General features: G+C 43.2%; 3 protein-coding genes across 4 annotated transcripts in view; all 3 read right to left on the bottom strand.

Moving 5' to 3' along the window:
- The window catches only part of LOC108258451 (uncharacterized), an 11,099-nt gene extending 8,741 nt beyond the window's left edge, over positions 1–2,358 (bottom strand). The window contains exons 1-4 of one of the 2 annotated variants that reach the window (XM_053676315.1): positions 2,161–2,358; positions 1,063–1,189; positions 882–928; positions 1–63 (exon numbers count right to left, since the gene is read on the bottom strand). The exon at positions 1–63 is cut by the window's left edge and continues 55 nt beyond it. In XM_053676315.1, coding sequence (XP_053532290.1) covers positions 1–63; positions 882–928; positions 1,063–1,179 — 227 coding nt within the window. In that variant the 5' untranslated portion in view covers positions 1,180–1,189; positions 2,161–2,358. The other variant, XM_053676316.1, reaches the window with a different exon arrangement.
- Positions 2,359–4,082: 1,724 nt separating this feature from the next.
- On the bottom strand, positions 4,083–9,210 carry LOC108258467 (lipopolysaccharide-induced tumor necrosis factor-alpha factor homolog). Its single transcript, XM_017457126.3, has 5 exons — positions 9,104–9,210; positions 8,100–8,192; positions 6,875–7,000; positions 6,156–6,288; positions 4,083–5,779 (listed from the first exon to the last, which is right to left on the bottom strand). The coding sequence occupies exons 2-5, from the start codon at positions 8,173–8,175 to the stop codon at positions 5,674–5,676; spliced, it is 441 nt and encodes a 146-aa protein (XP_017312615.1). The 5' UTR covers positions 8,176–8,192; positions 9,104–9,210; the 3' UTR covers positions 4,083–5,673.
- A 3,112-nt stretch (positions 9,211–12,322) lies between these two features.
- LOC108258431 (B-cell receptor CD22) lies at positions 12,323–23,276 on the bottom strand. The gene is made up of 13 exons (XM_053676295.1): positions 23,144–23,276; positions 22,871–22,981; positions 20,845–21,198; positions 19,368–19,616; positions 18,733–18,996; positions 18,381–18,638; positions 17,172–17,426; positions 16,822–17,082; positions 16,638–16,743; positions 14,485–14,521; positions 13,985–14,071; positions 13,810–13,893; positions 12,323–13,216 (listed from the first exon to the last, which is right to left on the bottom strand). The coding sequence occupies exons 2-13, from the start codon at positions 22,965–22,967 to the stop codon at positions 13,196–13,198; spliced, it is 2,073 nt and encodes a 690-aa protein (XP_053532270.1). The 5' UTR covers positions 22,968–22,981; positions 23,144–23,276; the 3' UTR covers positions 12,323–13,195.
- Between the last annotated feature and the right edge of the window lie 1,724 nt (positions 23,277–25,000).

Below are 25,000 nucleotides of genomic sequence, written 5' to 3'. Positions count from 1 at the left end.
GACCAAGAGTCCAGAGGTGGGCCAGGATATGGTGGATCAGGGATGTTCTCCATGGGCAAAGGACTGGAGCAGAAAAAAGAAGAGGAGACTCGGTTAGAATCTTCCTTCCTTCCTTCTTTAGTAATTTTGTCTCTTACTTTGTTATGCATCTGTCTGACACGACGCCATCCTGATCAGCCCGTCTGGCGTCGTTGTGATTCTCGGAATTGTGTTTTTATTATAATATTACAGTGGTGGCCTGAGTTACGCAACCCAAACCACTGCTGGTATGAATGTGCCAGCACCAAGGCTCGCCAAAATCTAGTCCAGACCGAGTCGTAATGGAGTCAAGGTCGAGATCAAGCCTTTATTTCAGCTTTAATATATCCCCCGCATCAAACGAGCGAATTCTCTTCAGAACGACTCCTGAGTAATCCTCCAGAATCAACCTGGACAATACATTCAGGGATATCATTAGGCTACTACTAGAACACACCGGTTTTTTTAGAACCTCACGGTCAAGGCCGAGACCATTTTTTAGCGAGACCAATGCCTGCGGTAAAGGCAAGTCTGAGTCTGTAACACTGGTGGCTGTAGGCTTCCTGCTGTACAGAACTGGCGGAGTGCGAATCCAGAGGTGGGCCAGGATACGGTGGAACCGAGATGCTCTCTATGGCCAAATATCTTCTCAAAGAGAGAGAGAGAAAAAAAAGGTAGAAGCTTGATTCCTTTCCTTCTATCCTTCTCTGATAGAAACCAGCGTTATCTTTGGCCTGATAGTCTTGTCTCTTACTTTCGGGTCTGATATTCATGACAGTCATTTAGCATTCTGCTCGCTGACAAAAATAACTCGGTCTAGAACGCTGCAATTTACAAAAGTGTGTGCTGGACATATACTGTACCTGTGGTGTTGAGGGCCAGGAGACTGCTGGTGATTATAGGGACCACTCTATATCCCAAAGATAGATCGATCGATAGATAGAGAAAAAGAGAGCATGGTTTGAGAAGCATCGCAGGTGTCTTGGAGGAAGAAAGATGAATGTTTGTGTGGGAATCCTGTCAGCTCCCTTCACAGGGCGTTACCTGTACAGTGCTTAGGTGTGTGCGAGGAGCTGGCTGAGGAGCGTGGGCTTTCTGCTGTGCGTAACTGGAGGACTCCAGCGGTGGTCCAGTATATGGTGGAGCAGAGCTACTCGCCATGCGCAAACACCTGGACAAGAGAAAATACCAGCTCCGTTACACCGAATCATTTCTAGCTTTCCGAATTTTTCTCTTTTTCCCGTGAGCAGCCTCTCGCTCAGACCTTAACGCAGACCTTCTGATTCTACAGCAGTACTCGATATTCAAAGTAATAAACACTGTCGGACACACGCGTGTGCGTGTATTAACCGTGAAACCTTCCGAATGATCATTTAACTGCAGTATGGATTTTTTTTTTTTTGGTGCCATTTTAGTCATTTTATTTCTATTCATTTTAGAATAAGTCGAGAGCCTTTTACAGTAAGAAGAGTAAAGGCTTATTTATTTATTTATTTATTTATTTTAAAATCTGTCATCTTGTTTGTTGTTGTTGTTGTTGACATCTTCAGGGCAGAGGAGTTCACGCTTTGAGGTTTCTCCGTAGCGTTTCTCATTCTCATTTAAAAAAAAACAAAACAAAGAAAAAAGAAAAAGAAAAGAAACAACAACAAGAAAACGAGACTAGCGAGGGGAACGACTTTATAGCTGCAACAAATGTCAGTGAGGACAGGAGTCGGGGCGACTTGTTCCACGACGTTCAACACCAACATCATGCCGTGTTGTTCTCCAATAAATGAAACGCTTGCAGTTGTTGTGAAATGCCTGCGATATAGGAGGAATTAAACACTTTTGTACAAGCTGTTATGGGAAAAGAATTAACTTCATCACATCAACAATACCTTCTCATCATTTTAAATAAATAAATAAATAGATAAATAAATAAATAAACAAATAAGAGCTCTATCTATCTATCTATCGTTGGTAAATGGCACAAATTAAACACATACTACACACCTACACCTTCTACCTACCACCCCACACACACACACACACACACACACACACACACACACACACATACCTGTGGTTTGGAATGAAGAGAGAGGAAGAGAAGTTATTTGGATGCTTCTCCTATGAGAGTTACCAGGAAAGTGTACAAACCTGTAAGGTGCTCGAGAGGATCACAGCGTCGGGGCAAAGAGGAGGAGAGAAGGAGAAAGTCACCCCCCTGTCATACCTCTAACCAGGTGCGCCGTAATAGCAAAGAAATCAAAACGACACACACGATGTTACCCGAATTATGAAAAAAGCACGCAGGCGGAGACAGTGACCCCGCGCCGTCCCGAGGCGCTCAGATCGGACTGGAGAGGAGTGTCCAGGATCTTTCCGTTCACCCACGCTGCGCTCAGACCTTAGGTGACGTCACCTCGTTAGGATCTCAGGTGCGCGGGAAAACTCAAAGGATTCTGTTTGAAGTGTTCATGCGGTGCGCGTGAAGGACAGGCCGAAGGGAACTCGTCGGGCTCTTCGAGACTGACTCGGGTTTCTCCGTTCGTGTGTGTAAAACGTGTCCAAAACCAAACAAAACCAAACAACAAAATCATTTTTATAATAATAATAATCATATTTTTATTCTAACCTTCATCACACAAATTCTCTAGTGTTATTTTTTAATGTTCAGTTTATTTTAGAGCTCAGTTGAAGGTTTCATGATTGACTTCTTGTCATTTTACTGATCTATTCCATCCTCTGTGTCTGCCCGGGCGTTTCTGGCTTCGTGACGGTTTACGTAAGCTTAATGTGTGTGTGTGTGTGTGTGTGTGTGTGTGTGTGTGTGTGTGTGTGTGTGTTTCACTTTCAAAGCTTTTTGTGTGATTATCTGTCTGATAAAGTACTGTAAGGAGGAGAATATACAGTATGTGCTGGTTTCTTTTTATTTTTAATTTATTTATTTTATTTTTTTTTACATTTTTTATTTTTACCTGCCTCACAATTCTAATAGAATTTCAACATACTGAACTTTTGACTGGAATCTCAATAAGGTTTTGCCAACAAGTCTAGAATGCTAATAAGCATACTACAGTCCATTAACAGTGTACATATTTGGGCTAGGAATATTAATCGATTCTCCGATTTTAATCGATCTTCAGTTGAACGAATCGAAGCTTCATGCGCGCTTCATTGAGAGGATGTGAATATTATCTGTAGTTCACCTCTCGTCCTGGAGATGTCGCCATCGGCCATGTTTTAAATTTTGAAAACGGTTTTATTTCTTAAACGTTTCAAGATGTTAATGCATTTCACTATAGTTTTTATCTTTTCTTTATTATTATTATTATTATTATTATTATTATTATTATTATTATTATTACAGTACTGCCCTGTGTGCAGTTTGCGCTTACCATGTGTGCATTGTTTGTAAATATTTAGGATTTCTTTTTACCATGTTTGTTACTCAAAGTTAAAGTAAAAAGTAATTGAACATAATTGTGTCGACCCAGTTGTTGCCATAAATGTGCATTTCAGTAATGTAGCTAATTAGGAGGGTTTCAGTTACCAGTGTTTATATTAAAATATGGATTTCATGTCTGCAAAATGAACATTTTAAATGAAATATTGATAACTAATCGAAATCGAATCGAAATCGAAATCGAATCGTCAAATCGGTCGAGATACCCAGCCCTAATAAATATCAACAACAATCATTCCAGAGTGACACCAGCTCATGTCATGGCACCTGTATGCCAGCAGAGGTCTCCCACCCCACACTCGCACACACGCTTTCTGCTTATTCATATACAGTCACTTATTGTTTTTGACTTATTAGTCTATGTTGGGATTCTGACTGTGTCTTGCATGTTTAATAAACCTTCAGCACTCGATCCTCGGTACTGCGTCAACACCTTCCTCAGTGAAATGCATCAACGTAAAGCCCAAAACTATCCACATATGAACAATGTCAAGTATTCAAGAGCAAAAATAAATACTTTTAACTGATCGAAAAAGAAGAGAGAACATAACGCAGGACATAATTAAGTAAGTGAAGGCAAAAGGAAAATTCTGATCCAGCAGACAGTCTTGTCCAGCTTTTAAAAACATTTTTTAATACAACATTTGGAATGAAGTAAGAAACAGGTCGTGGGCGGTGTGTGCCGAGCAGATTAAAGAGTGGTGCTGACCTTTACTCAAAGACTGATCAGCCTCAGTTCTGCAGCGTTTCATGTGACACTGACGTCAATTTGATTGAAACAAATGACAAAAAAAAAAAAACAAACAAAAAAAAAAACCAAACAAACTGCACAACTGAACGGCGTAGCAGCTGAGCGAAAGGAGGAGAAAAACAACCTGGGTGATTTTTAAACAGGTGCTTTGAAAGGTACAAATTCAAATTCACTTTTAAGACGAAGAGTACAAGTTTTCCGTATAGTTCAATAGTATTCAATAGTATTCAATAGTATTCAATAGTATTCAATAGTATTGGAGTAAAGTACAGTTCTGGTGTAATAGTTAACATCAGAGACCATGAATGAAGCAGAAAAAAATGATTTGACAAATATGAGGAAAAATACAACTTTGAACATTATATCACATACTTACACCTACACCTACATATACACATGTGCATAGTAAAATACACATTAAAAAAAAATAATAAAGAAAATTACATATTTATATGTATGTATATATATATATATATAAATATATAAACATATACTTCTTAATATATGTACAGGAAGTTAACGAGAGTAAACAAATCACTCATTACAAAGTGATCTAGTCCAAAACAAAAAAACAACCCCAGTTCACAGTCGTTCTAATAAACATTTCAACAAACACTACACTACGATATATTACAGACACACACATTACAGATAAACACGCCGTTCACTTAGCATCATAAGGTTCTATCTCCAGACAGAGAAACTCTGCAGTACCGAGATTTCATTTCATTTCCAGCTCACTTTAATGACTCATGACTTCCAATCTGCAGCGTTGAATTTCGGAGAAATTAGAAAGGAAAAATTTGAACACGTTTTTGTTATTATCATCATCTATACATTGTAAAACTACTGCAAAATATGTTTTCTAGACTCGTTAAACGCTGGAAAGTTGCACCGAGGCTTCGGATCGGTTGAATCGGTGGTTAAAATATCACAATATTCGTCTGGTTTAGAAAGAAACGGGAAAACGAGCTTCCTGTGAAAGATCTGGAATTACCATGGCTGGAATGCTGACTCCGCGTACTTCCTCCATTTCCAATCTTTTGGCCAACAGAACATGGATCTGGATCGTCTAAGGCTGTTCATGTTGCGTTCTGATGATAAGACCAAGCTCATCCGCGCGTTTGGTGACGGAGCTTTAAAATGAAAATGAAAATAAACTCTTCGTGTGGTTACGTGGTTAACTCTGAATTTTCAACCCCCCCCCCCCCCCCCCAAAAAAAAAAAAAAAAGCAAGCTAGAACCTTACAATACTGAAGTCACGCCGATCTTTCTCATCTCCGAGACACGATGTTCTCAGGAGATGTCCCTCGTGTGAAAGTGAAGCGAAAGAGGAAAGTGGAGAACAGAATAAAGCAAAACTTTTCAACATGACTTTTTTTTTTTTGGGGGGGGGGGAGTTTAAGCACAGTGAGGGCTCGGGTTCTTCGGGTTCTCCGGGTTCTCCGGCTTCTCACATGCGTCTGTAAATGTGCAGAACGTTCTTGCAGCTGGGGCACGAGTGTTGGACGTCTTTACACGAATCCACGCAGAAGGGGATCAGACAGCACGGCCAAATCCTGCGCGGCAATCAGACCCGACAGAGCAACGTGGTATGTGTAAGCATAAGTATTGGCACCCAGCGATTTCCAATTTTAAACTGTTAAATGCTATGCAGTGTTGCAAACTGAATGGGCGGATCATTTATTCATTTTAATCATTGGATTGATGAGTATTTTGTGACACAAAGATTAAATAACTAATAAAGCAGAAATTTGTGGGTTATATATTTGTTGGTCAATACAATGCAAAACCTGTTGTATTAAATTAGAAAATAAAGCAAAATAGATGCATTTTTACTAGTGGTCTTAGACTAGACGACTCAGACTGTGGTAGAGTTATGTGTGTGTGTGTGTGTGTGTGTGTGTGTGTGTGTGTGTGTGTGTGCTCTCTCACCCGAAGATTAACAGGACTCCAAAAGATCCCCAGACCAGGAGTCCGTTGACATGTTGGGTCGTGGTGACAATTTGTTGTTGGCAGTAAGTGCACTTCATTGGAGTAGGAATATCTGTCAGACCTGGTTGAACAACTACACACACACAAACACACACACACACACACACACATACATACACACATCCATTTACTTTTTACTTTTTACTTCTTTCCCCACAAGGTCGACACGATCCTGTATTTCCATCGGCATGCAGATATTTTTGCATTTCCATGGAAACAGTCCACTCCCTCCCCATACATTTACATATTTAACATCTACAACTGCATGCTAATGTTATTCTTTCCCCACGTTCTTGTGTTTATGAATATGAAAAGTCTGTGACTCACCACCCAGGGCTTTGGCATTTTAGTGTGTTTTGTGTGCTAAGCAGAGTTGGGCAGAATTAGTGTTTATTTTGCTTTTTAAAATAAATAAACAAACAAACAAATAAATAAAAATCATTAATGTTCTTTTTTTCATTCTGAAAATGAAATAATTAGCCAGTACGAACGCATCCTCCTATTACAATTTCATGGCGGAAAAAGACACGTGCAATGAACTGACGAGTTATATTTGTGTCATGGTTTTATTAAGATATATTTGTGACTGGTGAAACCCAAACCATCATAGCAACTCTAAAAAATACAAATCACACACACACACACTGTTGAACACTCACCCACAGGGTTTACCATCATCACAGTTGGTTGGGTCTGGATAGCTGGTGGCTGGACCACCATTATCTCGGGCTGAACCACTGCGGCGCTGTATTTTGGGGGAGCTGGATACACATTGTCCTGTACAACTGTGGGTAAGCAAGTAGCAAATTCATCCTACATACGCCATACAGGGAAAGTATAACGTGTAAAGGCAAGCAAATCAACATGCAACCGCTGCATAAACCATATTCAGTGTTATTATGACGCTCATGAGCAGGTGGGATCGGTCAACCTTTTTTGGGAGCAGCTACAAGTGGTTAAAAGTTTTCGGGAGTGCCTGGGATCGGTCGAACTTTTCTCAATTCGGTTCAGTTTTATTTGTGTAGCGCTTTTCACAACGGACATTGTCACAAAGCAGCTTGACAGAAACATATACATTTCCAATCGCAATTTTACGTCGTTAAATTTGTCCCTGACGAGCGAGCCAGAGGTGCCGGAGACGGCAGCGAGGAAAAACCCCCTGAGATGATAATGAGGACGAAACCTTGAGAGGAACCAGACTCAGAAGGGAACCCGTCCTCAGTGGGATCAGATGTGTAACCGGGAGATTCACCACAGTCTCAACATGAAGTCTGTTCTGCTGAACTCATGCACTGTCCACTGATGGAGACACAGGTGCAAAAAGACACCGCACCAAAACTGCCCGCGTTAGTTGCCGTACAATGGCATCTCCACAGCTTCCAAGTGTCCCTAGACTGTCTATACGGGGCCGTCCTGAGCAACAGTGACCGGCATCCCAGCGACCAGATCTCCAGAAGCAGGCACCAGGCCGGTCCAGGCCGGTCCAGGCCGGTCCAGGCCGGTCCAGGCCGGTCCAGGCCGGTCCAGGCCGGTCCAGGCCGGTCCAGGCCGGTCCGGAGAGCAGAACGGTTTTTGAAGGAGCAGACAGGATCGCTCAAACTGTCTGTGGAATTGATTGGAATTGATGGAGTATTCTGGGAGCTGCAGGGATTTGACAGACTTTTTTTGGAGTGGGTGTTCACACCTGGAAAGGCACCATCAACGCTGAACGGTGTATACAGGTTTTAGAGCAACATACGCTTCCTTGAGGAGCAATAAATAAAAACATCAGACTAAACCAGACTGTTCTACCAGTTCCTGTGCTAGTCTATAAGCGCTTTCCTTGTACAGGCCCCGCTTGCAGAATAACTACATTCCTAGAATAAGCAGGATCGTGTACAGTACCTGTTACTGGAGGGTAAACACCTCCTTGTGAGGGGTCGGTGGGGCCTGGGTACGGTGGAGGAGGGTTCAACTCCATGACCAGCGCTGATGGACCTGCAAAAGAAAACGTTACTTTGTTTCATTTGTTATATTCGTCCTATTTCTGATTCGTATCATTAAAATGAGTCTCCCCCTCCCTCTCTCTCTCTCTCTCTCTCTCTCTCTCTCTCTCTCTCGCTCACACGCACTCTCTCGGCCTCCCTATCTTTCTCTTTTTGTGGAATTCATGGGAAATATTTGTGTACGGATTTACATCAGTACTTTCCTGACCAGCAAGTTTGGTGGCATTCACTTCAGTGGTGTTAAATGTCACTGTGGATTTTCCACTGTAGTCAGTCACACACACACACACACACACACACACACGCGCACGTGCTTGCTTATTCAAATGTGTACACAAGAGCGTCTATGTAACAATAAAAGAGGTAGAAAGAAGTGGATGAAACTGTTGACGTAGTTTTTCTCTTTCCAGTTTAGATTAGTTTGACTCGTAGAGAGTTTAACTCCATTATTCTTATTCAACATTTTATAACTTCATCAAAGCCCCACTTTTATCATATATATTTATATATATCTTTAAAAAAAGAATAATAATAAAAAATCATCATCATACAGTGTATCATGTGCTCATCCCAAGGTGTAGCGTAACGAACAGCACTGAACAAGCGGAAACGATAAACAACAGTGTTCCTCTGATCATCTACAGCACGGTCACATACACTACAGCAATCCTACAACCACGTGTTCTGTTTTATCTCAGCAGCAGTGTTACAAAACTCATGGATCATATATAATATTCATATAACACTTGGTGATATTCCACAGAATCATAACATTTAAAAAAAAAATTCCTTAGTCCACAGTGTATAATCTTTGTGCGCTACTTGTTTTAGAAACACCAGATGAGACGGATGAAAAAAAAAGTTCCTTATTTTTTTAAAAAATAAACACACACCCCTACATACCCAATTTTGAGGAGGAACAGGGCTTCTCCTCTTCAGACGTAGGACGCTTGTAGGAGGATTCACTGCTCACATATGAGGAAGAGAACGAGAGAGAGGGAATTAGAGAGAGAGGGAGGGAGGGGAGGGAGGGAGGGAGGGAGGGAGGGGGGTGTTGAAAGGTGCCAGGAATTTGAGGAAGAACGAATTCTCAACCCACGAATGCTTTCTAACCTCGGTTGGAATTTTTTCCAAATTTGTGCTTTCATTTAAAAAAAAAAAAAAAAAAAAATCATTTTGTATCTCCTGATTTCCCACCTCCTAATCTCAACGTGTATAAAATGCTGTGCGTGGGCGTGCGTGGGCGTGCGTGTGGGCCACACCCTCTCTCTAACCCTACCATGGCTCCACCCCCAGGTCATTACTCATACCTGTGTCATTCCTTTCATGTCGTGGGCACCTGCAATCAAGCTCGAGGTGCGTGGTAATATTTATACAGTCAACACACCTGTTTTGAGAGTAAATATAAACAATAAATAAATAACCCAGATAAATAACCCACTCGTGGAAAAATAAATACAATTTGAAGTCACAGGTTAAAGAAAAGTAAAAATCCATCATGAACCACCTGCACGTTGATCTTTATCGTTAACATCCGAGATTCATTTTGGAATGAAATTCTCTGTCGGCTGTTTTTTTGTTTTGTTTTTAAAGTCAAATCTTGTTGTTTTTTTTTTAGGTTAAAGGTTTGCCACATGACCCACGGTGCTGTTTGACTACCTGCTGATAGTGGCGCGTTTAGCGGTGATGGATTTATCCTTCCTACTTGTGGCATGCTTGTACACTGTTTACTGCACCTGTATACTCACCTGCCAACTCCAGATTTATTGGCACCCTTCTCAAAAATGAGCGAAAAATTAAATTATATACAAGCTAATTTATTTATTTATTTATTTATTTATACACCAAAAGACTATACAGTGGTGCTTTGAAAATTTGTAAATCTTTTATAATTTTCTATATTTCTGCATAAATATGACATAAAACATCGTCAGATTTTTAAACAAGTCCTAAAAGTAGATAAAGAGAACCAAATTAAACAAATGAGGCAAAAACAATATACTCGGTCATTTATTTATTGAGGAAAATGATCCAGTATGACATATCTGTGAGGGGTAAAGTATGTGAACGTGTGTTTTCAGTGTGTGGTGTGACTCCTTGTGCAGTAATCACTGCAGATAAACGTTTGGGGTGAGTGTTGATCATCTGCACGTCGGCTCGGAGGAGTTTTATCCCGTTCCTCAGTACAGAACGGCTTCGACTCTGGGGTGTTGGTGTGTTTCCTCACATGAACTGCTCGCTTCAGGTTCTTCTACAACATCTCTACTGGATTACGGTCAGGACTTTGACTCGGACGTTCCAGAACATTCACTTTATTCTTCTTTAAGCGTTCTTTAGTAGAACGACTCGTGTGTTTAGGGTCGTTGTCTTGCTGCATGACCCACTTTCTCTTCAGATTCAGATCACGTACAGATGTCCTGATATTTTCCTTTAGAAATCATTGGTATCAAAATTCAACATTCTTTGTTCCATCAATGATAACGAGTCGTGGATTGGAGTTGGGAATTCCTTCAGGAAGAAATGGAGCAGTTAGTTGGCGTTTTTGGGGGCCTCCCGAGGAGGGCGGTGGAGAGTATAATTTAGAGTTTAGTCTACGATTATACTTGATTATTGTATTTTCCTTTTTTTTTAATTGTGTGTATTTTTATTTATTTATTTATTCATTTATTATTATTATTTTTTGGATATGTGAGTTTATATTTTATTGACCACGGGGGTGTTCGTGGGGGGACCAGGGTGGGGTGGGGTGGGAGGTTGTTAGGGGGAGGGGTTATAGTGAGGATTTATGTTAAAACAGTTTGATTCATTATATATGTTGTTTGTCTCTTTGTGTTAACTTGTGAATCAATAAAAGTGTTAATTACAAAAAAAAAAAAAAAGATAACGAGTCGTCCTGGCCAAGATGCAGCAAAACAGTCCCAAACCAAGATACTACCACCACCATGTTTCACAGATGGGATAAGGGTCTTATGCTGAAACGCAACACTTCTCATTTAAACCAAAAAGGTCTATTTTGGTCTCATCCATCCACAGAACATTTTTTTCCACTAGCCTTCTGGCTGGTCCACGTGATCTTTATCAAACTGTAGAAGGGCAGCAATGTTCTGTTTGGAGAGCCGTGTCTTTCTCCTTGTAACCCTGCCACGCACACCATTGTTGTTCAGTGTTCTCCTGATGGTGGACTCATGAACATTAACATCAGCCAATGTGAGAGGTTCCTGGGTTCCTTTGTGACCTCGCGGACTACTACACGTCTGGCTCTTGGAGTGATCTTTGTTGGTCTCCACTCCTCTAGCGGGTAACACTGGTCTTAAATTCCCTCCATTTTTACACAATCTGTCTGACTGTGGATCGGTGGAGTCCACACTCTTTAGAGATGGTTCCGTGACCTTTTCCCGCCTGGTCGTCAGAAATCTCTTTTGTTCGTGCCATGATCAACCAACAACTATCATGACCTTGATAGATCCCTGTTCTTTAAATAAATCACTCACTCACACCCGATCGTCGCCCCGTTGATCGAAAACACATGACTCTAATTTCACCTTCAAATTAACTGCTAAACGTAGAGCTTCACATGCTTTTGCCTCTCACAGATATGGAACATTGGATAATTTTCCTCAAGAAATAAATGACCAACTACAATATTCTTATCTCATTTGTTTAATTTGGGTCACTTTACCTACTTCTAGGACTCGTGTGAGAATCTGATGATGTTTTAGGTCATATTTATGCAGATATATAGAAAATTCACAAACGTTCACGCACCACAGTATATGAAATGCATGCAAACAATTTGTAATCCTCGAAATGAACACGTGAACCACACACACAGTTGCACAAACGTTGAAACCATCACCACGTGGAAAACCAAAGAGCTTTCGATAGATGGTGGTTTACCTACACCAGTCAAGTGATGGATATTTTAAAGTATTTATAAGCCACTTGTGAAGACGACCAAGTACCAGGATATTCTTAAAAGATCTCAAAATCTGGGTTCGGAGATTAAGACTTGGCCATTGTTTTCACTATTATTTTTCAACAAGATAATAACCCCCCCTCCCACACACACACAAACCCCCACAACCCCACCCCTCCATAAAAAACCCCCCACCCACCCAAATCAATACAGTATTACTTGTGGGATATGGTTGTGTTTTGCAATCCTACTAAAAGCTCTGGCCTGAATTCCTAAAGGCAGTTTACGTGTACAATCATGAAAATTTAAATGCGTAAGTGCTTTACATGGAGGGACGTTCAAGTTCCTCTTGCAAATGTTCTCCAACCCTGTGCGACATGGGACAGCCTGCAGTTCAGTGGCAAACAGATTTGAGACGTCAGTACCGAGAAGGGTGATTTGCATGTAAAGAAGTGAGAGTGCAGCATTAGCTTGGTGCTCTCTTGTGTGGTTCTCTGTGGAATCTGTGGATTACGAAAGAGGCAGATCTGTTCAGGCTAGGCAGCTGAGAGGGCTTGTCGTCCGTCCGTCCGTCCCCCGACTGAAGGCAGGGCACAGGTGCATAAACTCAGCGTTTTCTTTATTCGGACAAATCCGATAATCATTGGTGGGATCGAAACACAGGCAGGTCAAAAGCAAGGAACAAGGAACACAGAGAGTAGACTCGCAAACAAAGGGAACTCGGGACAGAAAGCAGTATACTGTAAGCCTATAAGTGTGACACAGAACAGGTGAACACATTAGTGTAATCAGCCAAAGGGTTATGATGGGCGGAGATCAAAACAAAAACAAAAGCAAGTGGAGTAAACTCAGAACTGAAAGACATGAGAGCACTAAGACTGATGTATGGAATTAAAAAAATAAATAAAAACATAAGTACAGTATGTTGCTTTGGTAACACTTCATTTTACCCAGAGGAAGGCGCTATCTGCCCTCTGAGAGTATACGTCACTATTCAAGTGTAGTATACTCTCTCTCTCTCTCTCTCTCTCTCTCTCTCTCTCTCTCTCTCTCTCTCTCTCTCCTTGCTGCTGATTATCTCAATGATGCTTTCTCGCAGCCTAGAAAAAAACACAAGACACACACATACACACACACACACACACACAAACACACACACATGAACAGCTTGAGGTGGAAGTAAATGAGATGATATATTTTGTATAAGTCTGTGCATGGGCAAGAACGCTAGCATATGGTTCTTTCTCAGGTCCACACCTATAAGAATATTTGTGAAAGTATCATTTTCTCCCCCCTCTGAGTTTCGGCCTCCGGTCTCCTTAAAACCAAGGTGGAGAAAGTTAAAACGCTATTTTAACTTTATTTGAACTCTATTTGGAGAAACGAAGAGGAAGGAAAAAAGAACCTGTGTTTTTTGTTTGTAATTGTTTGATATATCCGTGAGAGCAGAGTATTTTTTTGGTGAATCTTTTGAACAAAAGATCAAAAGTTTAGACAATTTTTTCCACAGCTTTCTTTGCTCATATTTAACAAGGGCGCCAATATTAATGGAGGGCGCTGAATGTGCCTAAAAATATGGTCTTGAAAATTCCCAGGCACCTCTTGACTTCTGACTGCTTTAAACCGGTGCCGTTGAACTTTAACGGCTAGGAGCGGATGACGTTAATGACGACGCACTGATGGAAGCACTCACTGTTAACGTGTTGTAATCAGGAGAGATGGTCTGAGGTTCCAGAGCTGTATACGTGTCCTCAGGAGGTCTGGGGTGTGGACCCGTCTGTGTGAAGACGTTAATCAGTGGTTTGTAGGGTTTTTGCGATATCCTTCCAGAGTGTCTGAGTGAAGTACGTCAATGAAACATCACTTACTGCAAGCGTGCTGTACACATCATTGGGCGTCCTGGTCATGGGTTCAAGAGACGCGTAGAGCACATCTTCAGCACGAGTGCCACCATCCTGCAGAGAGAACACCAGCAATTCTCTGCGTTACTCATAGCAAAACCCTCAAAACGATTCATTACAAAACATCTGGCTGTGTGACATGGTTAACAATGAACGCAGCTGCTGTGAGTTCCTGTTCTCACTTAGTTTAGAGCAGCTACAAACATTAGTTTCCTCAACATCCTCTCTTTCCTCTCTTTCTCTGGAAGGTACTAAGACGGAAAAAGAAACCTGGCTTGTCTTGCTACCGAGAAACCTACTGACTGCTACAAAGCACTGACACTGGAGACTCCTTCCGTAAATATTTAAGGATTATGTCAGAACGTGCAGAAGAATTTAGCTTCTGTACAGATCAATGGAATGAGAAATGTTTAGCAGACAGCAAACAGGTCCAGACAATGTGCTGTACAGTGTTCTGTAACACTCACCTGACGTCTAGCCGCGTTTCGCTTCTGCATCATCCTCCTGCTCTCGAGGGAGGGAAAAAAAGCTCGCTTGACATAAGCAACAACATCACGATCTTTTTAGATGTGTTAGGCGTCATAGGGAAAAAAATCTGCATAATCCTTCGATAAACATTAATTCAACACTTACACTTCTAATCCGATGATTTTCAGACTACACGACTGTGGTAAGGTATCGGAACGAGCGCACTGATATAAGCCCGTGATTTGCAGCTGCGCTACTGTCAGAGCTGCTGTTAGAAAAATCTCATCAACACCGTCTGGCGGTGACTCATCAAAGACATAAATCTCACGGTTGTCTAAAAACTAGCAATCCAAAGAAAAGTCAGCGATGAAAGAGAAAGAACGCTTTCTGTGAATGTAATTCAGAAATATACCTAGACGATTGTGTTGTGCTGGAAGTAGCGTAACCGGAGGCTAATTTAGGAGGCATGAGGAAATATACACAATGAAATCATGTCAGCTGGGCATCAGACAGCAGTAGGAGCGCCGATGTTTCGTTATTTAATCATTGAAGGCACAATCTACCATCAAACAATCTTCCCATATTAATAATGTTGCCATGAAATACATGGGGGGCAGTGGTGGCTTGGCTGTTAAGGCTCTGGGTTAAGGCTCCGGGTTAAGGCTACGGGATAAGGCTCTGGATTAAGGCTCTGGGTTAAGGCTCCGGGTTAAGGCTATGGGATAAGGCTCTGGGTTAAGGCTCTGGAGTAAGGCTCCGGGTTAAGGCTCCGGGATAAGGCTCTGGATTAAGGCTATGGGATAAGACTCTGGGTTAAGGCTCTGGATTAAGGCTCTGGATTAAGGCTATGGGATAAGGCTCTGGGTTAAGGTTCTGGGTTAAGGCTCCGGGTTAAGGCTATGGGATAAGGCTCCGGGTTAAGGCTATGGGATAAGGCTCCGGGTTAAGGCTATGGGATAAGGCTCTGTGTTAAGGCTCTGGGTTAAGGCTCCGGGTTAAGGCTCCGGGTTAAGGCTATGGGATAAGGCTCCGGGTTAAGGCTCCGGGTTAAGGCTCCGGGTTAAGGCTCCGGGTTAAGGCTATGGGATAAGGCTCTGGGTTAAGGCTCTGGGTTAAGGCTCCGGGTTAAGGCTATGGGATAAGGCTCTGGGTTAAGGCTCCGGGTTAAGGCTCCGGGTTAAGGCTCCGGGTTAAGGCTATGAGATAAGGCTCTGGGTTAAGGCTCCGGGTTAAGGCTCCGGGTTAAGGCTATGGGATAAGGCTCCGGGTTAAGGCTCCGGGTTAAGGCTCCGGGTTAAGGCTCCGGGTTAAGGCTATGGGATAAGGCTCTGGGTTAAGGCTCTGGGTTAAGGCTCCGGGTTAAGGCTATGGGATAAGGCTCTGGGTTAAGGCTCCGGGTTAAGGCTCCGGGTTAAGGCTCCGGGTTAAGGCTATGAGATAAGGCTCTGGGTTAAGGCTCCGGGTTAAGGCTCCGGGTTAAGGCTATGGGATAAGGCTCTGGGTTAAGGCTCCGGGTTAAGGGTCCGGGTTAAGGGTCCGGGTTAAGGGTCCGGGTTAAGGGTCCGGGTTAAGGGTCCGGGTTAAGGGTCCGGGTTAAGGGTCCGGGTTAAGGGTCCGGGTTAAGGGTCCGGGTTAAGGGTCCGGGTTAAGGGTCCGGGATCAGAAGGTCGGGGGTTCAAGCCCCTGTTCAAGCCCCAGTGCCAAGCTACCACTGCTGGGACCTTGAGCAAAGCCCTTAACCCTCTCTGCTCCAGGAGCGCTGTATCATGTCTGATCCTGCCCTCTGACCCCAACTTCCGGACATGCTGGGGCACGCCAAGAAAAGAATTTCACTGTGCCATAATGTATACATGACCAGTAAAGACACGTTATTATCATTATCAATGACACTGACAAAGATGACAATAACATGTTAATAATCGGGGAAAATTATCCAACACCTTAGATTATAAATTCTGACCTACTTTTCTTTTAATACAAGTATTGATATTGCCGTGCTTCGGTTCGCTGACAAAACGAACGGATTACAACTGAATATCTGATCTGTCTCGTGAAGCCCGTATCAGGATACGTCTCATACGGTGGCTTTAGTGTACCGCCTCGTGCTTAATACCTGTAGCTACACGTTTACAGACAGACGGCCGCGATCTACCTCATGCAGAAGAGTCCAGCTGTTAAAACTCCGACCCCACAGAGGCCGACTCCAACAGCTATGCACACAGCCATGTAACTGAAACTGTGACCTGAAAACAAAGACACTGAGAGAGGAAAAGAATTACTCTAGAAAAGCTTCAAGATATCAAACTTACACCTAAATATGCGATCACGCGTCTTACCGTCTGAAGTGAGAGGCACTGCAGCGGCGCTCTGACTCCCGAACTTATTCTGAGCCACGCAGTAAAACCATCCACTGCTCCTGGAGCTCAACGTGAAGCTGTAACTCTGTCCAGATCCTACAGGTGAGCTTTCATTCACCTTATACCAGGTGTAGGTCTCCACAGGTGGGTTAGCATCGCTGCTGCAGCTCAGAGTCACTACTCCGCCCTCCACTATCTCACCAGAGGAGCTGATGGACACTGAGACACTTTTAGGGGCGTCTGTAAAAACAATATAACAGAAATGTTAGCATATTTAAGAAGGACCCAGTCGCTCAGCTGGACAATTCCAGTTGCAATAAACCACTTACACAAAACCTGTAGAGTCACTTTATTGGAGTACTTCTCTCCGTATCGGCTGCTGGACTTGCACTTGTACTCTCCGCTGTCCTCAGAGCTGATCTTGCTAATAGTGTAGGTTTTTCCTGTTCTCATAAAAATGACTCCTTTAAACCAGGTATACTCCACAGGTGGGTTAGCATCACTGCTGCAGGTCAGAGTCACCGAACCGCCCTCCACTATCTCACCAGGCGGACTGATGGACACGAAGACCCTTGATGTAGGATCTAAGAAAAAAAGAAAAGAAATATGAGATACTTATATCCTGAATTACAGATATCCCAAAACAACGTGTGTTAATATGCAAGCACCGGAAGAGTAAAAAGCGTGAACCTGAAACGAAACCTTGCCATACGTGCGTAACTGGGCATCTAGCGGCTTAAAGGCTGTGAGATGTGGCAACAGAAAGAACTACATCAGTGGCAGCTCGTCCATCGGGGCAGCAGTGGCAGCATCCCACCGTATACAGAATACACTCACCGGCCAGCTTAACAGGAGCACCTGTACACCTACTCATTCATGCAGTTAATGAGTTAATCAACGCATAAAATCGCCCAGATACAGGTCAAGATCTTCAGTTCACATCAAACGTCAGAATGGGGAAACAGTCTGATCTCTGACACTTTAACCGAGGCATGGACGTTGGTGCCAAATAGGCCAGTTTGAGTATTTCAGAAACTGCTGATCTCCTGGGATTTTCACACACAATAGTCTCTAGCGTTTAACCCCCCCCCCCCCCCCCCCCCCCCCCCACCCCTCCCCTCCTGAAAAAAAACAATTGTGTGAGCAACAGTTCTGTGGATGGAAACATCTTGTTGATACGAGCGCTCAGAGGGAAACGGACAGATTGGTTCAAGCTGCCAGGAAGGATATCGTAACTCAAAAGAGCACTCTTTGAACACAAAAGCATCCCAGAATGCACCAGACATCGAACCTTGAGTTGGATGAGCTACAACAGCAGAAGACCCCATCAGGTTTATGCTGTATCCTGTGTTTATATGTTTCTGTGAAGCTTCCTCGAGACAAAATCCATTGTTAAAAGCGCCATACAAATAAAGCTGAGCTGAATTGAATCGGAAAGATCCTAGAGAAGATGCTAATCTTAAACCAGGACCTCAGATTTTCGAGCACTTTGTTACGTTTGTTATGGTCAGCAATTTGCTCTGAATTCAACCACTTACCCAAAATAATTAGAGTCGCTCCATCGGAGTTCTTCTCTCCGTATCGATTTCTGGCCTCGCACTTGTATTCGCCGCTGTCCTCAGAGCTGGCCCGTCTAATGAAGTATTGTTTTCCTATTCCTATAAAAGTCGTTCCTTTATACCAGGCGTAGTCCTCCACAGCTGGGTTAGCATCACTGCTGCAGGTCAGAGTCACTGGACCGCCCTCCACTATCTTACCCGAGGGTCTGACGGACACCGAGACTGTCTTTGGAGGATCTGAAGGATGACAAAACACAAGATATTTCATTTGTAAAGAAAAACGTGTATGAATGTCTGCAAGATTTATTGACTCATACTATGTAACACTTACACAAAACATTTAAGACTGCTCCATCAGAGTATTTCTCTCCATATTGATTTCTGGCCTTGCACTTGTATTCTCCGCTGTCCTCAGAGCTGATCCTGCCGATAAAATAATCGTTTCCTGTTCTTAATAGAGTCGTTCCTTTATACCAGGCGTAGTCCTCCACAGCTGGGTTAGCGTCACTGCTGCAGGTCAGAATCACTGGACCGCCCTCCACTATCTCACCCGAGGGTCTGACGGACACCGAGACGCTTTTTGGAGGATCTACAGCTAGGAACACAATCAGAACAATGCTGCACGATGGTGTTTTCCTGTCAGGACGGAACAGGTGACTTCCTGTTCCGTGACTATATCATTACCTAATATGTTATTAATATATTATAGTATTTGATGTGAATTAAGCAGTGCCTGCAAGGTTATTTCCAGACTGCGCATTGAGCTAATCAGCTAGCAATAATAACAACAGCGTCTTACTCACCTGCGACTAGAATGAGTTTGATTGTTTAGGAATTCTTTATCAGACTTGAGAAAATTAGAATTATATTCATAACCAAATTCAATTCGAATCATGAATAAAGAGATTAGTGATGGGAATCCTCGAATTTTTTTCCCTGAAGGTGGATGAATAAATGTGCACTTACAGTGGACATTAAGCGTGACAGCAGGGGAGCGATAACTTTCTCCCTGTACAGCACAGCTATAGCTTCCTGCATCCTCCTGACTGACCGATTGCAGATGAAGCCGGTCAGACCAGTAGAAGGAGTGTAAATCACGTCCATTTTTGTACCAGGTGAAAATCGGAGCGTTGGTCAGGCTGCAGGTGGATTTACACGTCAGAGTGACTTCACCTCCTTCAACCACACTCTCAGGAACCATCTCCACCTGAAGCTCTGCGAACGAGAGGAACGACGGGAAACACACAAGGCTGAAGCTTCTTTTCCCAAGTTTTCTTTCCATTTAAAACATGCTGACGGGATGTGATGTTGCTTCTGGGGGGCATCATATGCTAAATTTTTTCATTTATTTAAAAAAAGAAAAAAAAAGAAAGAACAACCCCCCCATACCCCAAAACAGTGACTGGAATCGATCAGTCACAGTAAATATCCTTCCCCTTGTTTCTATAGAGTCAAATAATATAACAATATTCACAAATGTAATGAAATGTGCAACAAAAAGTGATGCACAAAAATGGGCATAAATGTGAAAATCTGCTGAATAAATATGAATTATTTGCGGAGAAAAAGGTTAGCAATGTGACAGTGTGATGTTAGATACACAGGTACTCGTGCCTTGTTGGCGTAAACTACCATCTACCAGCTAGCGTAGTTGATTGATGAAATCCAGACCAGACAAGACAAAAAGGTTCATGCAACATACAGTAGAATATATTTAGTAATGTGTCTAATTCGCTAACAAACGTGACTACTGGTGTGAATTACACAATGTAATCGTTAGCATAATGTTAGCCAGCTTCCAAAAAAAAAAAAAAAAACTCACCTAGTTACCATAAGGAAGCACCCCCCCCGCCCCCCCCCCACCGCCCCCCCCACCGCCCGATAACTCAGACGCTATAAAGGTAAATACTGTTAACGCATATTAGCCATCTTTTCATCATGTATCATGTGTAAGCGTGTTTAGTACATCCATACTACAACTACTACTACTACTACTACTACTACTACTACTACTAATAATAATAATAATAATATGCCACAGTATTTCACACACAGGGTGGTCGTATTTGAATATTTTAGCCGTTCCTTTCAAAGAGCTAGGGGGGTGTGAGGGGGGAAGAGGGGGAAGAGGGGATGTGAGGGAGGAAGAAGGGGGAAGAGGGGGTGTGAGGGGTGGAAGAGGGGGAAGAGGGGATGTGAGGGGTGGAAGAGGGGGAAGAGGGGGTGTAAGGGGTGGAAGAAAGGGAAAAGGGGGTGTGAGGGGTGGAAGAGGGGGAAGAGTGGGTGGGAGGGGGAAGAGGGGGTGTGAGGGGTGGAAGAGGGGGAAGAGGGGGTGTGAGAGGGGGTGTGGGGGGGGGATTTGTGAGGGGGGGTGGGGTGGAGGGAGTGTCTATAAAATGACTGACAGGAGTTTTGCGTGGACGAAGTCTAACGTGGAGCTTACCCGTGACAGAAAGGCTGACTCCACCTCTACCTTGTACTCTTCGCTCAGATGTCATTATAATCGTTGCGTAATACTTCCCTTGGTCGTGTTCTGTCACATCGCTCAGTGTAAGGGAGCAGTCTCGCCGAGTGTCTCTGCCGTACCGAACCCTGTCTCTGTACTCAGGGTCTAAAGCCAGATCAGAAGACTCGTTCAACACACCTACCACCGACTCTTCCTTGCTCCAGAAAACGCTCTTAGTGATGGCAATGAAACGATATCTGTGAGAGCAGCCCATAGTCACTGTGGATCCCCTTAGAGCACAGACGGAGTGCAGTGTGTAACGCACGTCCACATTTTCCTGAGATTCAACAACTGAAACACAAAATACCAACAAAACAAAATGTGTTAGTAATAATAATAATAATAATAATAATGGAAAACTGCTTGAATCGGGCGGTTGTGGCTCAGGTGGTAGAGCGGGTTGTCCAGTGATCATATGGTTGGCGGAAACAATACAGTTTTGAACGACTCACTAATACGCACAAATCGGTACCAGTCAGTCAGTTCCTTTACACACACACACACACACACACAACCAGCATCATGATTATTACATTTTACATTTACAGCATTTATCCAGAGTGACTGACATTGATCTCATTTATACATCTGAGCAGTTGAGGGTTAAGGGCCTTGTGGTAGCTTGGCAGTGCTGGGGCTTGAACTCCTGCCCTTCTGATCAGTCACCCAGATCCTTTAACCACGAACCACGAACCACCCCTGCGCCCCCCCACAGTTATCAAACTGAAACGGTTGTGATATATGAAAGGAAGGAGAAAGACTCTGTACATATATATAAAAAAATGTAAAAAATGAACACGGTTTAATGACAATAGCGTGTAAATATGTTGGTAAAGATGGAAAGTCCTTTGGGCAGAAGTAAATTGCGCAATAGGTGACGTCATCGTTACAACATGACATTGCGCAATATTAGCAGCAGGACATTGTGCCATAGTCAGGACTTACATACACATGTATGAAATGGTTTATGAGTGTGTGTGTGTGTGTGTGTGTGTGTGTGTGTGTGTGTGTGTGTGTGTGTGTGTGTGTGTTTACATAACAATCTCTCCCTCTCTCCTTCTGTCAAGCCACACATGATTTTATGGAGATGCCAGTGATCCTGACCGTTCCTGCTCTCCGGACCTGCCTGATCCATCCTGATGCCCTATGTCTGGATGGAGCTCTCATCAACTGGAGGCTACAGCCTGGAGATTGCTGAGGACGGTACCGCTTGAAGTCTTATGGAACGTCCACATGGACGTTCTCGCCGTGGTTGGTGGGATGACGGTTGCCTTAGCGATGGCCTCGGGACTGCGATTACCACATGCAGTTTTACTCTCAGATCTCCTTTAGCGAACAGTGGACTAGTTCAACAAACAGACTTCATATTAAACCATAATGACCTTCCTTTTACGTTCACACTATCCGTCTCGACCCAGATGAGGACGGGTTCCCTTCTGAGGCCGGTTCCTCTCAAGGTTTCTTCCTCGTATCATCTTAAGGAGTTCTTTCCTCTCCACCGTCGCCACCGTCTCGCCCAATAGAGACAAATTCACACGCTTAAAATCTCCATCCTGTGTTTATACGTTTCTGTAAAGCTGCTTCGAGACGGCGTCCGTCGTTAAAAGCGCTACACAGATCAAATTGAACTGAACTGTGTGTGTCTGATAAGATCTGTTTGTAAATGAACCACCGAAGACATTTTTAATAAGGTTCTCTTTCCATGTCTGCGGGTTAATATGAGGAAGCGCTCAGACAAGCGTTGGCTTTAATCGAGCGAGTCAAATTCAAAAGCCTTGAATAATGCTTTAAAATAAATAAATAAATAAATAAATAAACAACCAAAGGTACTCGAGTGCTGATATCTCCCTGAGCGAATGCGCTGGAATCCACAAGGTGTTTCTCACGGAAAATAACCCTCCACATCTACAGATTTAAAGAGAGGGATGAACTTCTCACGTGAACACGTGATGCTCAGACTCACCCGTCATTACGAGCAGAAAGAGGAGAGAAGCAGGACGAAGGGACCGGAACGACACCATCACGGCCAAGTCTACACGCAACAACCGAGAGGTTTTCATTTCTTCTCGATAATCTGGACACAATAAACAGCTTGTTAGATACAGAATGATACGATATGATATGAGCACGTGCCAGGCCTGACCTGTGCGGTGACCTGGTCCGACCCCGTGTGAAACACGAATCTGAAAGTTATTGTATAAAGTGTACGCGGTGCGATGAAAGGGTGTGATCTCACCTCGTTGTTCTGCGGTTTATAATCTCTTGCTGGTTAGTGAGAAATGAAGACCCGGTCGTGAGGTCTTCATCCGCGTGTAACAGTCCAGGATTTCCACATTTCCACACTTCTCTAGCAACCCAGCGCACAGGATGTTGTGACATCAAGCTGTGTATGTCACTGTGTATCAGCACATCATGGAAAAATAATGCATGATTTACATACACGTTTTAAAAAAAATATATTTGACATTGCATTCAAGTTTTAATGTATAGGGAATCATGCCTTTTTTTGGGGAGTATCGGTGCAGTGAGATTTAGCCCTGAAGAGAGTGATGCAACAGTGTTTTAGTCCTTTAGTCTGTCCAGCTCTCTGACCTCAGCGCTCTGACCAAAACAGTGACTCAGTGACAGCAAACAACTACACACACACACACACACACCACAGAACAGATTAGATTTTAGCTTTCTGTCACTCCAGCGCCAGTATCTCGAATTCATTCCCTCAGATTTGAGTCATTATCGTCCAAACTTGTGTCCGTGCTTCATTTAGCCAGAGTCCAACATGTTCTGTGGTGAGCACAGCTGTTATGATGCTACCTAAGCTAATGCTAACTGGATGTTAGCCTAATAATGAAGTGGGTTGGTGGTATCTGGGTGGTCAAGACGTTGGAATTCTACCTTCACAATGAAGGTTGTGAGGTCAAGTCCCGGCACTGTGAAGCTGCCTCTACTCGGCCCCAGAGCAAGGCCTTTAACCCTCAACGGCTCAGTTGTATAAATGAGATAAAAGTCACTCTGCATAAGGACGTCTGCCAAGTGCCATAAATGCCTTTCTTATGGGGGCAAGAAAGTCTTCTATAGATCATCAAGGACAAATAAGTCCTCTATAGATCATCAAGGACAAATAAGTCCTCTATAGATCATCAAGGACAAATAAGTCCTCTATAGATCATCAAGGACAAATAAGTCCTCTATAGATCATCAAGGACAACTAAGTCCTCTATAGATCATCAAGGACAAATAAGTCCTCTATAGATCATCAAGGACAAATAAGTCCTCTATAGATCATCAAGGACAAATAAGTCCTCTATAGATCATCAAGGACAAATAAGTCCTCTATAGATCATCAAGGACAACTAAGTCCTCTATAGATCATCGTGGTTCATCGTGGTTCATGAAGCATTAAACACAACACGGGTATTTCAGTCTGAACACACTAGAATGTGTTTCGTTCTGACGGTTTTCAACATAAAAGAAACCCGCAGTAGTCGAGGTAAGGATATTTTAAAGCATTTAAATCCAGCCTGGGAAGATAGATGGAGATGTACATGGATATTTACCTAAAATAAATCGGATATCTCCAAGAATATATCTCCAAGAGATTGCCTGTGTCAGGAGGTTAAGACTTGGCCAGAGATCTGTGGGACACGGTTGTGTTTCGGATCAGTCTGAACCCTACTGAAAACCTGTGGCCTGAACTCATGAGTTCCTTTCATGAAAGTTCTCCAATCCAGTATGACATGAGACAGCATACAGTTTAGCCCAGGGGTGGGCAGTCTTATCCGGAAAGGGCCGGTGTGGATGCGGGTTTTCATCCCAACCGAGCAGAAGCCACACCTGATTCTACTGAAAGCCAAGATCAACTGATTTATCAGGTGGAATCAGGTGTGTCTCCTGCTTGTTTGGAATGAAAACCAGCAGCTACACCGGCCCTTTCCCGATAAGATTGCCCACCCCTGGTTTAGCCATGTCACCCTGCAGTTCTTGCCTGGTTTCCCACTGAAGATAAGAAGGGTTGAGGCTGGACAGTACCTGGACGGGAGACCTCCTGGGGAAAACTGTGGTTGCTGCTGTTATTAGTGAAGCCAGCAGAGGG

Source organism: Ictalurus punctatus, chromosome 26 (assembly GCF_001660625.3).
Source record: "Ictalurus punctatus breed USDA103 chromosome 26, Coco_2.0, whole genome shotgun sequence".
Classification (NCBI taxonomy): Eukaryota; Metazoa; Chordata; class Actinopteri; order Siluriformes; family Ictaluridae; genus Ictalurus; species Ictalurus punctatus.
Note: the sequence above shows the minus strand (reverse complement) of the source record. Positions and strands in the feature narration are given on the sequence as shown.

Coding starts and splice junctions, on each gene's coding strand:
- LOC108258467 (XM_017457126.3), bottom strand. CDS start 8,175: ATGGAGTTGAACCCTCCTCCACCGTACCCAGGCCCCACCGACCCCTCA. Junction 7,001..8,099: donor TGTTTACCCTCCAGTAACAG/GTACTGTACACG, acceptor GCTTACCCACAG/TTGTACAGGACAATGTGTAT. Junction 5,780..6,155: donor GGAGTCCTGTTAATCTTCGG/GTGAGAGAGCAC, acceptor ATTGCCGCGCAG/GATTTGGCCGTGCTGTCTGA.
- LOC108258431 (XM_053676295.1), bottom strand. CDS start 22,967: ATGAAAACCTCTCGGTTGTTGCGTGTAGACTTGGCCGTGATGGTGTCG. Junction 21,199..22,870: donor CTTTCTGCTCGTAATGACGG/GTGAGTCTGAGC, acceptor TTTGTGTTTCAG/TTGTTGAATCTCAGGAAAAT. Junction 17,083..17,171: donor AGTGACTCTACAGGTTTTGT/GTAAGTGGTTTA, acceptor TTGTTTTTACAG/ACGCCCCTAAAAGTGTCTCA.